Source organism: Apus apus, chromosome 4 (assembly GCF_020740795.1).
Source record: "Apus apus isolate bApuApu2 chromosome 4, bApuApu2.pri.cur, whole genome shotgun sequence".
NCBI lineage: Eukaryota > Metazoa > Chordata > Aves > Apodiformes > Apodidae > Apus > Apus apus.
This window is the reverse complement of record NC_067285.1, coordinates 37,133,744-37,148,630: the sequence shown is the minus strand read 5'-3', so window position 1 is coordinate 37,148,630 and position 14,887 is coordinate 37,133,744. Positions and strand designations below refer to the sequence as shown.

General features: G+C 51.7%; 1 protein-coding gene across 1 annotated transcript in view; it reads left to right on the top strand.

Moving 5' to 3' along the window:
* The first annotated feature begins 359 nt into the window (after positions 1 to 359).
* Positions 360 to 14,887, top strand: part of PRKG1 (protein kinase cGMP-dependent 1) — a 497,789-nt gene continuing 483,261 nt past the window's right edge. Inside the window, exon 1 of the mRNA XM_051617014.1 lies at positions 360 to 625. Coding sequence (XP_051472974.1) covers positions 360 to 625 — 266 coding nt within the window. The remainder of the gene's footprint in view (positions 626 to 14,887) is intronic.

The following is a 14,887-nucleotide window of genomic DNA, read 5'->3' as shown; positions in this document are numbered from 1 at the left end:
CTCTTTCCCTTTTTCTTGTCTTGCCTTCCCCCCCTCCCCTTTTTTTTTTTTCTCTAATTTTTTTGGGGTGTTTGGTTGGTCGGTTTGTTTTGCTTTCTCCCTCCTGCTGCCCGGGTTCTCTCTCCTTGGCTGCCGGGGCAGCGCCGGGAGATGCCGGGGCCGGTGCCCTGAGCAGGGGCGGGCAGGAGCCGCCCCCCCCCCGCCCCAGCCCCTCTCCTGGGAAGCGGATCCGGTTGCTCCTTTCCATGAGAACCACCCGGCCCGTTCCGGGACCGGTCCGGCGTTAGCCAGAGGGTGGGTGGCTTTGTCGGGGAGGGTGGTTGGGGGGGTGGGAGGGGAGGGGAAAACACCCCTAAAAAATGACCGAGCTGGAAGGGGACTTCACCAAGCTGCTGCTGCTGAAAGAAGAGAGGATCAAAGAGCTGGAGAGGCGCTTGGGAGAGAAAGACGAGGAGATCCAGGAGCTGCGCCGGCGGCTGCACAAATGCCAGTCGGTGCTGCCGGCCCCCAGCCCGCACATCGGGCCCCGCACCACCCGGGCGCAGGGCATCTCCGCCGAGCCCCAGACCTACCGCTCCTTCCACGACCTCCGCCAGGCTTTCCGCAAGTTCACCAAGGCCGAGAGGTAAGCACGGGGACAACCCCCTCACCCCCCCTCTCTTTTATTTCCCCACCAACCCCAAAATCCCGCCTTCCCGAGCGGGGCGGGAGGCGGCGGGACACCGCATCCCCCCTTGCCTGGAAGCGGGATCCAGCCTGGCGGGAGGAAGCGCCGGGAGCATTTTGGGGGCTCTGGGGGGTCATTGTGGGGCCCTCAGGAGCCCTGCGGGGGATGGGATAAACCCTTCCCGGCCATTCCCCACCCCCTCAGTTCTCTTCCCCGCTCCGGCTCCCCCGGGGGATGCTCTGCCGGTGCCTTCCCGGCGCTGGGAAAAAGTTTCGCGGCGCGGTCGGGAAGTTGTTTGGCCGCTGCCCCAGAACCGGCAGCACCCACGGGGGGCAGGTGCTGATTCTCCACCCCCCCAGCCCCCCCCCCCAGCACCCCTTTTCCAGTCTCCTATCCGCCCCAAAAACTACGGCTCGCTGCTCCTCCACCCCTCGTCCTCCCTGCGCTGGGGTTGGGCGCCCAGGGAGGGTTGTTGTGGGTTGTTTGTTTTTTTTTTTTTTTGCGGGAGGGGGAATGTAGGGTCTGCATCACCCCCCTGGGGGGGCTGGGGCTGTTTGGAGGGGGTGATTCTCTTGCTTTAATGGACCGTGTCAAAAGGGGGGAGCGCGGCCCTGTCCCCTCTCCCGAGGGATTTTGAGGGTGACAGGGAAGGTGCAGCGGGAGGGCAGGAGCTGTGTGCCACCCCAGGAGCTGTGTGCCGCCACAGGAGCTGCGTGTCACCCACCCGCAGCTGTCACGGGTGCTGGCTGGGGTAAAAGATGGTCCGGGTTCCTCAGCAGAACCAGCCCTGGGCACGTTTTCCCGGCCGGGTGCGGATCCGCGCTGCTCTCGCCTGGCACCTCACCCAACCTGCCTTCCCAAAACACAGCCCAGACTCCTGCCCTTTCCTCCACAGTTGGCCCCTGCCCTTCCTTAGCCGGACTATTACCCATTTAAAGAGAAACGAGGAGTGCTTGGCTTTAGGCTTTTTCAAGTTTATCGTTCTCTCTCCTGACTGTATGGGCTGACGTGACAGACCCAAGCGCTGTGCCCAGGGAGGGGTGTGACTGCCAGCCACCCAGCAGAGCCTCCAGCTTGTCCTTCCCTGGCTTGGCCCATCCCTTGGCAACCCCCTGCCCGAAGCAGAGGCTGCAGAAGGAACCCAACTTTCTCCTTTGCTGTTCTGTGTGTTTCCTGAAGGCTGTGATCACCCCCAGCCTCGGGTACCGCAGCGGAAGGTGACGGTGACCTGGCACCCGCCGTAGCGGCAGGGCCTCTGGTGCCTGCCCAACTGTAATAGCTCATTTTAGGAGTTATTAAACCTGCTGACAGCTCTTGCAAGGTGGAATCCTCACCTGAGACATTCCCCTGCTGCTCCCAGCTTGTGCTGGCCAGCAAATGCTGTGTCCCTGTGAGGTTGTGAAGGTCGTTTGCCCCATCCTGCACCGCTCCCATCGCCCAGGGATGTCTCTGTGTGCAGGAAAAACTCTCAGTAGGACCAGTGGGCATTTCCCATGGGGCCCAGGCTGGCACTTTGTCCCCCAGCATCTTCCCATACCTCAGCCTTGCTTGTGGTAGCCATGACAATGGCAACCACCCCAGTTTGGGCTTGTTCTCCACTTTAATTAAAGTCCTCTTAATTCTTCTCCAGTCTCCTTGCTGGAAGAGCAATGGGCAGCTGCACCTGCAACCTGCCATTTTTTATCCCTCTTATTGTCCCCAAATGAATACCCACCGGGGGGGTAAATAAATGTGTTTCCACCTCTTGCCTGTTGCTGTGTTTCCAGGTTGCTGTCATGGCCTCCTGGGTGTGTGGGGAGGTAAAGGGCTTTGCTGCAGTTGGGCTCTGCCAGGAGCATGATGATGTTTCCCCATTTTTGATGCTGACCAGAGACAGAAGTGGATCTGTCTGGTGCCAGTTTCCTTGAATGTCTCTCTGGGTTTCTCTGGCTTTTGCATCTAAAAACTGCTGACAGCATTTTGCCTCATTTAGTGACGGTGGTAACTTACAGACCTATGAGTCTCCTGCCTGTGCTTGAGCATCATCTAAAGCTTTCATCCCACAAGTCTTCAGGTCCCTGGGAGGTTGCAGATAGGTAATACCTCTTTCTCAAAACCAGAGACAACTTTCATACCATCAAACCCCCAAGGAGATGCTTAGACCAGTCTCTTTTGTGTGTTGATTTCCAGTTAATGCCGATAGAAACTTGGGATCAACCTTCAACTGCTTTTTCATCCCTGAAGATAAAGATACACCTACTGACAATGTAATTAATTTTATTTAGGGCAAGTTTGTCTGTAATATACACTGACTTTTAAAACCCTCAAGAAGTTGAAACTAGGAAATGGGACGCTGGGAACTCCAGAAGGAGTTAAACCCCAGCTGAAAGCTGAAAATAGAGTTTGTCTCTGGCGAGATGTTGGGCCTCTTAGAACTCGTTCCTGTAGAGTGTGGCAGGGTCAAAGTTGTAAAGACTTGCAAAGATCTAAACAAAGGGGCTGGGAAAACAGAAAGGTATTGAAGACCTGGTGTGTTTTGTCTAGAAAATTATTTTTATGCTGTTATTCCTCCTCGTTGTATGGATTTTGATGGAAGAAAGCAGAGCATTTCCATGTGGATGGTCACACGTAGCTGATGTAAATCAGATTTCTCCTCCAAAGTAGTTGGGATGCTGCCACTTTTTGGGTCTGTTTTTTCAAAATGCAATTCTGCCCTGTTCTTTCCTTGATCTGTTCCTGCTAGCAGAGCTTTGTGCTGAGGAAAGAGATGCAAATGATTCATGGATTTCTGTTTGTTTAGTGAGTTTTCTTCCCGCGTACCTAAACCCCGCTAAGGGTTTGGGATCACGTGTTGTTTCCATGTTGTCTGATACAGCATCTGGCAGGTGCTTATTGAATGGAAAGAGGGGAAAACAAGTTGTTGTTGTTTTTCTCTAGCATGGGGAGAGCCATCCCTGGGTGATGCAGCAGTCGAGGCACTTTGCTAACACCCTGGGAAGTGATCCCCAGTTGCTAAGCAAAGGCTCTGCCACGGAGTGAGAGCTGCAGATGATAAATGATGTCCAAAGGAAATGGACTCAATGCACTGGGCTAGGACTAACAGCTGGAAAAGGCTTTCCAAAACTGCCCCATTCCTGGGAGCTTTTTGTACACCTGGGGGGTGCTGCTCTGTGGGGTTGCAGCACCTGAAAATGTTTCGTGCCACATGGATGACCCAACACCAGCCATAATCCCTGCCTTTTAAGTCAACCTCTTGGAAAATTCCAGTAGCTGCCCTCTTTAATTTAGAGGTGCAATATCTAATTCCAGCTTAATCCTGCTTATTGGGGTCAACGAGCCTCATTCCAACCAGGGCAGCACGAAATTCCTGTGGAGATTGTTACATGTTTCGAAATAGCGACTGAACCTTGGCCGGAGGTAACGTGCCAGAGCCAAGACTGAAAGGCAATCATGAGTGTACGACCAATTGCTCTTCATGTGCCTGGTTTTGCCCTCGACTTTGCAAATTTGGTTTGGACCATCCCATCTCCATGTTTTCCCACAGCAGTTTGCCTCTGGCACACTGCTACGGGTTCGGTCTCAGCGTCGCATCGAAGCGATGGGTTTCCCCACCCTGTTCCCAGTCATTTTCCCTTCCTCCTTTGCTGCACCCGCTGACTTTGGCTGCAACTTTTTCGCAGGTTTTCCCCTCCTTTCCTTGATTTTTGGGAAGCGTTTGCCACAAGATGGCAGTGAGGTCTAAGGTTTAAGGCGAGGTGTTGGGGTGTGTTGTGGTCTCGGCTTCACAGCCCGGATCCAATCGTCCTGTAGATGTTTTTTCCAGATGAAGTCCCGGCATGAATCTGGTCTCTTCCTCACTTCCACCTTGTCTGTGCTCATCCACAATGTTTAAATTTGGTATTAGAGGCTTCAGGGTGTCTAGAGGGTACTATGGATGGAGGATTGGAGCTGATGCTCTCAACTTTATACAGCTCTTGGCTCCAACACTTGCAGTAATTTGATGTTTGATGATGGCAGGATCAACCCATCTCATGGCTGCTGAAGTTGGGCTTTGGGTACCTCTCAGGCCAAGGCTGACCACATAAAGGGTAAAAACAAGGCAATCTAGGAGGTGTCCATTCCAAAACTGAAGACAAGGTTACCCATAAAGCCAGACCAGGCTGCTTGACTGCACCAGCCTAAAGCAGAGGGATCCTCTGCATCACCCTGTGCTTCCCCATAAGTTTTTCCCTCCCCCATAACACAGATTTGGCTTCCAGCTCCCCTCCTATGGCCTTCTCTACCACCCCTGGAGCTGGGGAGGGCTTCTCTGTTGACGGCTCCACCCTTGCTTTGCTCCAACCACCCTGAGCATGGCAGGAGAGAATCTCATCCCCCTTTGGGGCAGCTGGGGCTGTGCTGCTTCCTCCCCCAGCCCATTTCTGGGAACTCAGCTGCCAGCCGGGTGGCTGAGTTGGGTTAATTTAGACATGATCTCATCATCTACCACTAAAGCAATATCGATCCTGCACTTGGTCTCCACGTGAAAAACGACCCGACTGCTTCCCTGGTACCTGTATCCACCATCCCTGGAGGCCTCAGGAGGCTGGAAAAGGAGCATTTGCTTTGTTTGTCGACTGCTTGGGGGGGCGAATGTGGAACCTGCTGCAAATGTGTGACACGTCAAGGACAGGCTTGTGCTAAGAAAGGACGTTTTGGGATCACGGCTCATCTAATGTTTGATACTGCCAAACAGCTCTGCCTGGGAGGGTTGAAAGAGGCAGGTTTGGCTTCCTCAGAGTCCAATATTTCTCTTTAGGTCTACCTCTGTAAGAATCAGCATCACTTCCCAAAGCTAAGAGGAAGGGGAGGGGGGCAGCAGTAAGTTTGACATTAGTTACTTCCCTAAAAAAATGCCCCTGTTCCCTCCTTCACCCATCACGGATCTGCTCCCAGTGCCCCGTGCCAGTGTGTTCTCTGGGTCCTTCTTCCCTGGGTGATGGGCACTGAAGATGGTCAGGATTTTAATAGATGAAATTCTATCAGCATAAGTAGAACGCAAGTTAGATCAACAACGGGAAGAACTGACGCTGTTCTTGTTGCTTGTGTTGTCAGGAACGAGTCCCTGTCCCACACAGAGAGGGAAATAAGTGGGAGGGAAGTTTGACCCGGTGTTGTTTAACTTGGGACTGGCCAGAAAATGTTGCAGAGGGAGTGATGAAAATGGGAGCTGGACTTTCTGCTTGGTCAATCTCCTCTAATTGCTTGGGTGGAGGAGCTGAGTCTGCGGCACGAAGCAGCGAAGGGTTTATTGAGTGAAGCCTGGAGACAAGGGGTTGTTGCAGCCCCTGGAAGGGGCGCAGGTCACCAGGTCCCTCGAGAGGGCTGAGGTCAGTGCAATAAGCGGAAGGATTTGAGAGAGAGAGAGAATGAGAGAGGAGCAAATGTTTCTGGGCAATCAATGGAAACCATTTCCCTCCTTTTAATTTTTAATGGGCTGGAGTTACCGCTCCCCCTGCCCAGGGCGTTGCTTTCCTCCGGCTCAGGGGGAGCTGGAAAGTGAAGCTGCAGGGCAGGGAGATGGCTCTCCCGAGGGAAAACGGGTGGCACCTCTCCTGGGGGTGGCTGGCTGTCCCCAGCAGCCCTGCTGACAGACACTGCCAGTTCCATCCTGTCCCCTGCAGGCAGAACGACAGCCCTGGGACATCCAGAGCAGCTCCATGGGGCTTTGCCTCCCATCTCCTGCAAAAAGAGTATCAAACATTCATGTATTTGTGTAGAAAGCTATGAAATCATGTCCAAGGGCAGGTTGGATGGGGCTTGGAGAGACCTGGGCTGGTGGGAGGTGTCCCTGCCCAGGCAGGAGGGTTGGAGCTAGATGATCTTGAAGGTCCCTTCCAACCCAAACCAGTTTGGGATTCTGGGATTATCTGGAGGCTCTTTGGGTTTGGAGGCTCTTTGGATTAAGCAGAAGGCTGAGGGGAAACCTCAAGCTCGACAGCTACCTTAAAGGAGGTTGTAAAGAGGTGTGGATTGGTCTGTGCAATGAAGTTACAAGTGATAGGACAAGAGGAAATGGCCTCAAGGGGAGGTTTAGGTTGGATCTTGGGAACAATTTCTTCCTGGAAAGGGCTGTCAGGCCCTGGCCCAGGCTGGCCAGGGCAGGAGTGGTGTCAACATCCCTGGAGGGGTTTAAGAGTCATGTAGCCCTAGTACTTGTGGACATGGTTTAGTTGAGGACTTGTCAGTATTAACAGCTGGGCTCAACGATCTTGAAGGTCTCTTCCAACCAGGAATGCTGTGGTTCTCTGACATAATCCCTCACCCTTGTGAAAAACCATGGGCAAGATTAAAAATATTCCCTGTGGTTTTTAATGAAAACTGGACATATTTGGCTTCACTCTTCACTGCTTGGTTTTGCAAAGCCTACAAGGCCATGACAGCCCAAACCTGCCTGTCACCCTCATGGCTCGAGGTGGGTCTCAGCACCCTTGGTCTCCAGGACCAGGATCAGGCCTGGGGTGGGACAGCATTGAGACAGAGCTGTTCCCAGCAGCCTCAGCATAAATTCTTCCTCCTGCCCTATTTTTAAAATGCCTCAGGTCACAAATCTTGTGGTGCCTCCCTTGGGAGCCTGAACCCCAGGCAGATGGATTTGCAGGCAGCTGCCAGATTGCCCTGGAACCCACTCTTGTCTGCTTGGGTTACCAAGCCCTGAAAATGTGATTTATCTGTCAGCTTTCAACCTATAGCAAGGCTGTGATAAACTCCCCTCTCAGCAATTCAACGCAAACAAAACACATGGATAAAAGGGAGCGGGGATCTAGCAAACACCTTGTGTTATTTTTCCGTGGTGGCCTGTGGACGTTGCTTGGTTTGGAGGAGGAGAAGGGTCCTGTGTCTCACTTGCTGCTGTGTTTTTCAAAGCAGGGCATAGACGTGGGCATGGATGGTGTTGCAAATGCACGGTCACAGTTGCTCTTTATTTGGCTGCTTTTTAGTCACAGCAAGTGTCATTTTTTTTTTTTTTTCTGTCACAACTGTGCCATGGAGAAGGTCATTGTCTAGAGAAATTCCCCTGGGTGGTGAAGTCTATCAAAGTCCAAGGAGCTAGAAAGGACTGAAAGAAGACCACGAGTCCCTCTTTGCAGCTTTACTGAGGAGAAACTTCAGAGAGGAAATAAAACCTACCCAAGATACCCACTCGGTTGTCTGCAGAGTTGATGAAGGTCCATGGAAAATATTTAACAGAGCTTGGCAAAGGGCTTCTCAAAGGGCTTCACACTCTGCTGTGGTCTCTGGGCTGGAAATGATGAGGACTGCTTTTTTAAAAAATTTTCTTTTTAAATAGAGTTTTTTTACCTTTTTCTCATGGATATTCTCTGGGCGTATTTGTCCCATGAGTAATAACATCCTGTAGTCACAAAGGAGGCACAAGTCCACACGTGTGCTGGCAGGAGTTAGGATGCTCCATGCCCAACCAAGGAGGTCTGGGAGCCACTGAAGGTGATGCTTGTATTTTTTTTTTAATCAAATTCATGTTTGGGACAAAGTCTGAGCTTTGTTTAAAATAGTAGAGGAGAAGGGGAGCAGTGTCTCCAGCAGTGCAACCAGAACTCTGGGCTGTGTCCCGTGGGCTCTTCAGAGGTGTGAAGAGGAGGTGGTGGTTGTGTTCCTGAGGGAGCAAAGGGACTTGGAGGGTCAGCACCCAGATCTGTCCTGCTGATGCTGTGACTTGTGGGCTCTCCCTTCCAACCCAAACCACGCTATGGTTCTATGAAGCTAAATCCTTCTGGGGTCTCTGAGGTGCTGGTGGCTTAGTGCTCCTGACTGATGAGCTCTTTGAAGTCAGACCTGCTAGGAAGGTGGTTGTGAGTGGATCCAGACCTCAAGAGGGTCCACCAAAGCTTGGGGAGGTTGGGAGAACAGAGGTGCCCTGCAGCCAGGGAGGGACGGTCCTGGATTTATTGTGGGCTTAAGTGACATCCTGGCAAGGCTGTGACCAGAACTAGGTCTGCTGTCCCCCAGTAACCTCCCACTCTGCTGCCTCCACCAGCTTCAGCTGTGACTGCTGCTGGATGATTAGATCCAAGAGATCTGTTTGTTACCCAATGGCTTCCTCTCTTCTTGGGTAGGAGTTTGAATCCATCCCCAAAAATGTGTGTCAAGGGAAAAATGCTTTGCAGAAGAACTGATTTAGATCATGTCAGCTACATAAAAATGTTCATTTCATAGACTTGTTTTGGCTGGAAAAGACCTTTAAGACCACCAAGTCCCCTCTGCTGTTGAGCCTCCCTGGTAAAGTCACCTTTTGGTTTTGGGGGGCCCTTTTGTGACACACCCCAGAGCATTTGATTCCAGCAGGTACAACTGCTCATTTAGTTTCACTGTCAGTTAGAGCAGGAAACGACAGGTGGTCCTTGCCTGAAAGACCAGGAGCTGTGGAGGACTTGCTTCCCCTCCCCAGGGCTGCTGCTGGAAGGGTGAGGCCCCATGAAACCAAAGATGGGGGAAGCTTGTGTGACCTGCACCAGGGCAGGGCTGCCTGCTCTCTCCAGGGCTGGGAAACCTTCCCTGGATTTTCCATGGAGAATATACCAAGTGGAGCTTTACTAGAGGCCTGTCATGGATGTCACCATGACAGAGCAGCAGGTGAACATGACATTGAACTCCCTGACTTGCAGTGATGTGCAACTGCAACTAGAGAGGGTAAAAAACCAAAAGCTGCAGATGTAGCTTTGGAGAGTTTATCCTGCAGTGTGTGGAAGTGGGAACGTCTGGTCTGGTTTGGTGGGTTTTTTGGTACCGGGGGAAGGGCCCCAGGGGTGGCTCCGGTGAGAAGCTGAGAAGCTGCCCCTGCTCCAAACCAGCCAAGGAGCCATTAGAGGGACAAGAGATGCCTCTGCCATGAACACACAAAAGAACTGATGTGAGAGCTGAGCAGAGCAGCACCTAAGGAAAAGAGAAGAGCTGGGCTGGAGAGGCAGAGGGAGCTGGTGGCTGCTGAGGAAGAAGGGGCAGAAGGTGCCCGAGCAGCAGTTTCCCTGCAGCCCATGGCCAGATGGCAGCTGTGCCCCTGCATCCATGGAGGAACCTGGTGGGACATTCCCTGGGGGTGCCAGGAGGGGTGAACTTGGCCAGAGGACTCGGATGTTGTGGCCAGAGGACTCAGATTTGCTGCCCGTGGCCTGGGATGGTGCAGCTGTGGAAGCCCCCGGGCAGGGGAGGTGCCTGTTCCCGAAGCCCCCGGGACTCTGCGGGCTGTGTTTGATTGGTGGGACATTATTATTTTTCCCCTCAAGCTGAGTCTGTTTTGCCCGGGACCTTAACGGGTGAAGATGCCTCCTTGTCCTTTGTCTCAGCCCAGGAGCTTTGTCCTCCTCATCCCAGAGTGTGTGTGTGGGGGGAGCTGAGTGAGCGGCCCATGGGCTGCTCCTGTGTTGTCCTGCTGGGCACAAACCAGGACAGAAGGATAACTGGGGGTCATTTCTTGAGCAGGTGATGTGCTGAGATCCCAAAGGAATATTCCCAAATCCTCTGGATGGCTTAACACACCTGCCAACACTTCAGTGCAGCCCTTTGGGGTCATTCTGCCAAAATACAACCTTAGGAAGTAGAATCAGAGGATACAGGTGAATTAAGGGTGTCCTGAAGGGTGGCTTCCAGCTGGGCTGGTTTTAATGGCTTGAAGGTGTGTCAGAAGTGACTGTGGTGCAGAAAAAATAGGTTAGGTTTTGAATGAGGCTGGTGGGGACCTGCTAGACTGTGTGACTCTAGAATTTATCTATGGAAAAAAACAAAAAGGAGTAAAGGTACCAAATGTCCCTTCTTGCTGAAGTCCATGGTTTTCTTGAAAGTCAAAAGCAAATGAATCTGTGCACCTGGAGGACTTTTGGAAATAGGATGAGCAGGGAGAAGCTGGGTTTATGGCTATTGGGAAAGGTGCCACCAAGGAGCCACCAGCCCTGGAGAGGCTGGGGTGGGTCAGGCTGCTCTACCAAATGGCTCTGCAAGTTCTGAGAGGGCAGTTTTGTCCTATGTCTGCAGGAAGGTGCCCAGCATTTTGAGGCTGATGGACTTTGATATGGCTGGGTGGCAAGAAAACCTTCTCATTTGGCAAGAAAACCATCTGGGTTGGGGTTGTTCCTGCAGTCAGGAGTGGAAGGAAACATTTATTTTTGGTAGAATAATTGGAAAGTTGCTTTATCCTGGCAGACCCAGGGGAAAATGTTGGCAATAACAAGGCTGTGTCTCCATGGATGCTACTTGAGAGAGTCCAAGGGAGGCCACGAGGATGATGAAGGGACTGGAACACCTGCCTGATGAGGAAAGGCTGAGACACCTGGGGCTGTTCAGTCTGGAGAGGAGAAGACTGAGGTGGGATGTAATTAATGTCTATCAATACATGAAGGCATCAAGAAGGCAGGGACAAGCTCTTGTCACTTGTGCCCTGGGACAGGATGAGGGGCAATGGATTCAAACTGGAGCCCAGGAAGTTCCACCTCAACATGAGGAAGAACTTCTTTGCTGTGAGGGTGACAGAGCCCTGGGACAGGCTGCCCACAGAGGTTGCAGAGTCTCCTTTTCTGGAGACTTTCCAGACCTGTCTGGATGCCTTTCTGAGTGACCTGCCCTAGTTTTGGTCCTGCTCTGGCAGGGGGGTTGGACTCGATGATCTCCAGAGGTCCCTTCCAACCCCTGACATCCTGTGATTCTGTGATCTCCCAGCACTTATCACTGGAGGGCAGTGGTGTCTGAGGAGCTGGCTGGAAGAAGGAAACCACAGATGAAGCACATGGCACATCTCCTGGGGGACTGATACAAGACATGCTGGAGTCACTGAGCATTAGAGTGAGGATTTTAATATTTAAGGGTATTTCCTTGTCTTGAACTACCTTAAAGGCAAATCTCATATCTGGGTGATGCTGGGGATGTTCCTGTCCTCATCTCTGCTCCACACAACACATTGCTGAGCATGATGTTGGGGAGGATGGGTTGCAGCACCCCCCTCTGCCTCAGTTTCCCTGCCTGGGCACCTCACCCATGCAGGATGAAATCTGTATGTTGCCTTTCACCACATAGTACGTGGCGGGGGCTTTCCCAGGGTGTCTCAGCTCTCAGGGTCTCCCTGCCAGGAGCATGTTGCTTGCTTGGAGTTGCAGTGTTATTCTCAGAAACCAAATTCAGGGAGAGGACTGGACTGGTCTTGTTGGAAACACAGCCCAGAGCCTGTTGGTCTTCCTTAGAGAAACCCTGATGTTTTGCATCTTCCTTGCAGAAAGTTCTGGTGGAGCAGAGGGGGCTGAAGCAAAATTGAAGTTCTTCCCCTCCCCTCCATGGAATTGAAAGAATAATCCAAATAAAGAAAGAAATACAAAGTGAATCTCTTATCTTCTGGTAGGGAATCACTTGCAGCTTCAGCCAGGTGCTCACCCCTTTGGAGGGGAGATGATGGGAACAAATGGGTTGAGCTGGTGTGGGGTCCTTGTTTCTCCATTAAACCACATGAAGAGCAAAAAATGTGTGGGAAAGGGAAGTGGAAATGGTGTTGAGGTCAAGTGAAGGCCTTTCAGGTCAACTTGAATAGACGTTTTCCTGCCTGATGAACATCCTCTGAGTCTGTGCAGTAAAAGCTGCCCTGAAGCACTGGTGAAGACAGTCAAGTCTTTGCAGAGACTGTTTGCAACCCACCAGTCTTGTGTCTCCCCCACCCAGCTCCTTCTGCTGCAGTTTATTTGCACCTTTTCCACTGGGTTGACCCAGAACCTGTAGTTGCTGCTCTGCCAGGAGAGAGCAGGTACAACCAATTTCCAACCGTTCCTGTTGGGCTGGTTGACTTCTGTACCAGGGTGGCTTCTTCACCTTCATGCTGTTGCTAAATAGTAGCTGAAAATCAACTTCCTTGATGTAAAATGGGAAGGAAACAATTCCCATGGACACACTGGTTCAATGTCCACCAAAATGATGTCACTAATCTCCCCACCTCGTGTTCTTTCAGTTGTTTTGTCCCAGGAATGTGAAACAATCCCTTTGAGCTGGGTTGTTTGGGTTTTGGTGGTGTTGTTTTTGGTTTTTTTACCCTGCCCCCAACAATGACTGTTCTGGGCCTGTGATCCATTAAGGATCTGGGAGCAGCAGCTGCTCCCGTGGGCGTGGGATTTACCCGGCACGCAGCCGCCCGGCCAGGGGCGATACTGGAGCTGATGAAGTCTGTCCATCTGTGCTCTGCCCCACGTTTCCACAGGGAAACGTCTGCAGGATGTTGGGCTGTGTCAGCAGTTGTCAATTCAGCCCCTAACCTTAGAGGAAGAGGCTTTGCAAGCGCATTTATATCCACTTTTGAGCTCTTTTAGCAAGCCTGAGAGATGCTGGAGGGCAGAAGGAGTGAAAATGACTTTAGTTTTCATAAGTGGGTATTTTATAAGGTCAGCAAGGCTGGCTGTGCTCATCAAGCCTGGTTTGCAGGAGATGGGCCATTAGTCTTTTTGGAGGGTTTGTTTTCACTAGTGTGTTGTCTTAAAAAAAAATAAATGTATGTATATATCACAGAATCACAGGATGTCAGGGGTTGGAAGGGACCTCTGAAGATCATCAAGTCCAACCCCCCTGCCAGAGCAGGACCAAAACTAGGGCAGGTCACTCAGAAAAGCCTCCAGACAGGTCTGGAAAGTCTCCAGAGAAGGAGCCTCCACCACCTCTCTGGGCAGCCTGTCCCAGGGCTCTGTCACCCTCACAGGAAAGAAGTTCTTCCTCATGTTGAGGTGGAACTTCCTGGGCTCCAGTTTGAATCCATTGCCCCTCATCCTGTCCCAGGGCACAAGTGACAAGAGCTTGTCCTGCCTTCTTGATGCCCTCGTGTACTTATAGACATTCATTAGATCCCCCCTCAGTCTTCTCCTCTCCAGACTGAACAGCCCCAGGTCTCTCAGCCTTTCCTCATCAGGCAGGTGTTCCAGTCCCTTCATCATCCTCGTGACCTCCCTTGGACTCTTCCCAGTAGATCTCTGTCCCTCTGGAACTGGGGAGCCCAGAACTGGACCCAACACTCCAAGTGAGGTCTCACTATATAAATATATGAAAAAATGGAAAACACTCCAATTGTGGCTTAAAAATTCACCAGTGACTGTGAAAGCACCATGGTCCTTTGCAACCTGTTGGAAAGATTGACACGGTTAACAAGGAGCTCCTTTCCTTTTTCAACCCCTTTTGCCACCAGGGGTTTAATAAAACCTGCTCAGTTTGTGCCATGAGCTCTGCTTTCTGTAGAGCCTCAAAGACTGGTGTTTGTTATATTGCCTTAATTACTGCAGCAATTAAACTGGGGATCTCACATCCCCTTGGAGGGCCAGGATCCATGTCAAGGTGACACAATGATCTATGTGATTCCACTGACCTGCTAAAACTCTTCGTGGAGGACTTGCTTCCCCCTGGCCCTCCAAGATGTTTCCCTTGGCATTCCAAAACTCGCTGAAGATGATCAGCAGAGAACACGTGAGGACCCTTTGACCCACTTTCTGTTGAAAATGTGGAAGGATGGTGTCCAAAGACCTGATTCACTCTGTTTCGCAACGTTTTGGCTGTCCCTAACACATCCCACCCTGTTTTAGCTGCTAGAACACTGGCCCATAAGTCCATTTTTTACCCAGGGGCTCCTCAGTGATGACATGTTGCTCTCCCAAGGAAGCTGTGACCAAGTTTACCATTATGCCACTTTTCCTGCCCCCTTCTATTCATGTGAATTAAGGGGGATTTGGGCAACAGTGGTGTTCATGGCAAGGCTGTGCTGTTGGTGAGAAGAAGACTCTTTTTTTTCCCCCCAGCCTGTGGTGCCTTGGCAGAGCTCTGCTAACAGTTTTATTCCATCAGGTTTCTTCTGAGCCTGAGGTGCCTGTTCCTGTGAGCAGAGGTGGTTTTCCACCTGGAGACCCCCAGGATTGTCACAGCTCTGTTGCAGCAGGTGGACTCAGGGGGGCTGAAGATGTCTTCATTGCTCTAGGGATGGGGCTCCTGTACAGCTGCTGTGGTGAGAACATGAGGATGGCCTGGAGCTTGTCTTATGTCTTCTGCTCCTCTTCTCTCTGGTGGTCCCACCACAAGCATTTCTCTCCCCAACATGGGTCATAAGAGGTGGGTTTTAAGTAGCAGGGTTTGGAGGAACAGCTGAGATGCTGCTGTTTCAGGCTGTTCCTGTTGTCTGAGCACCTGATCATGGCAGAAGCTGCTTGAGCCTCACACTCCACTAACGAAACAGTTGAGATAATG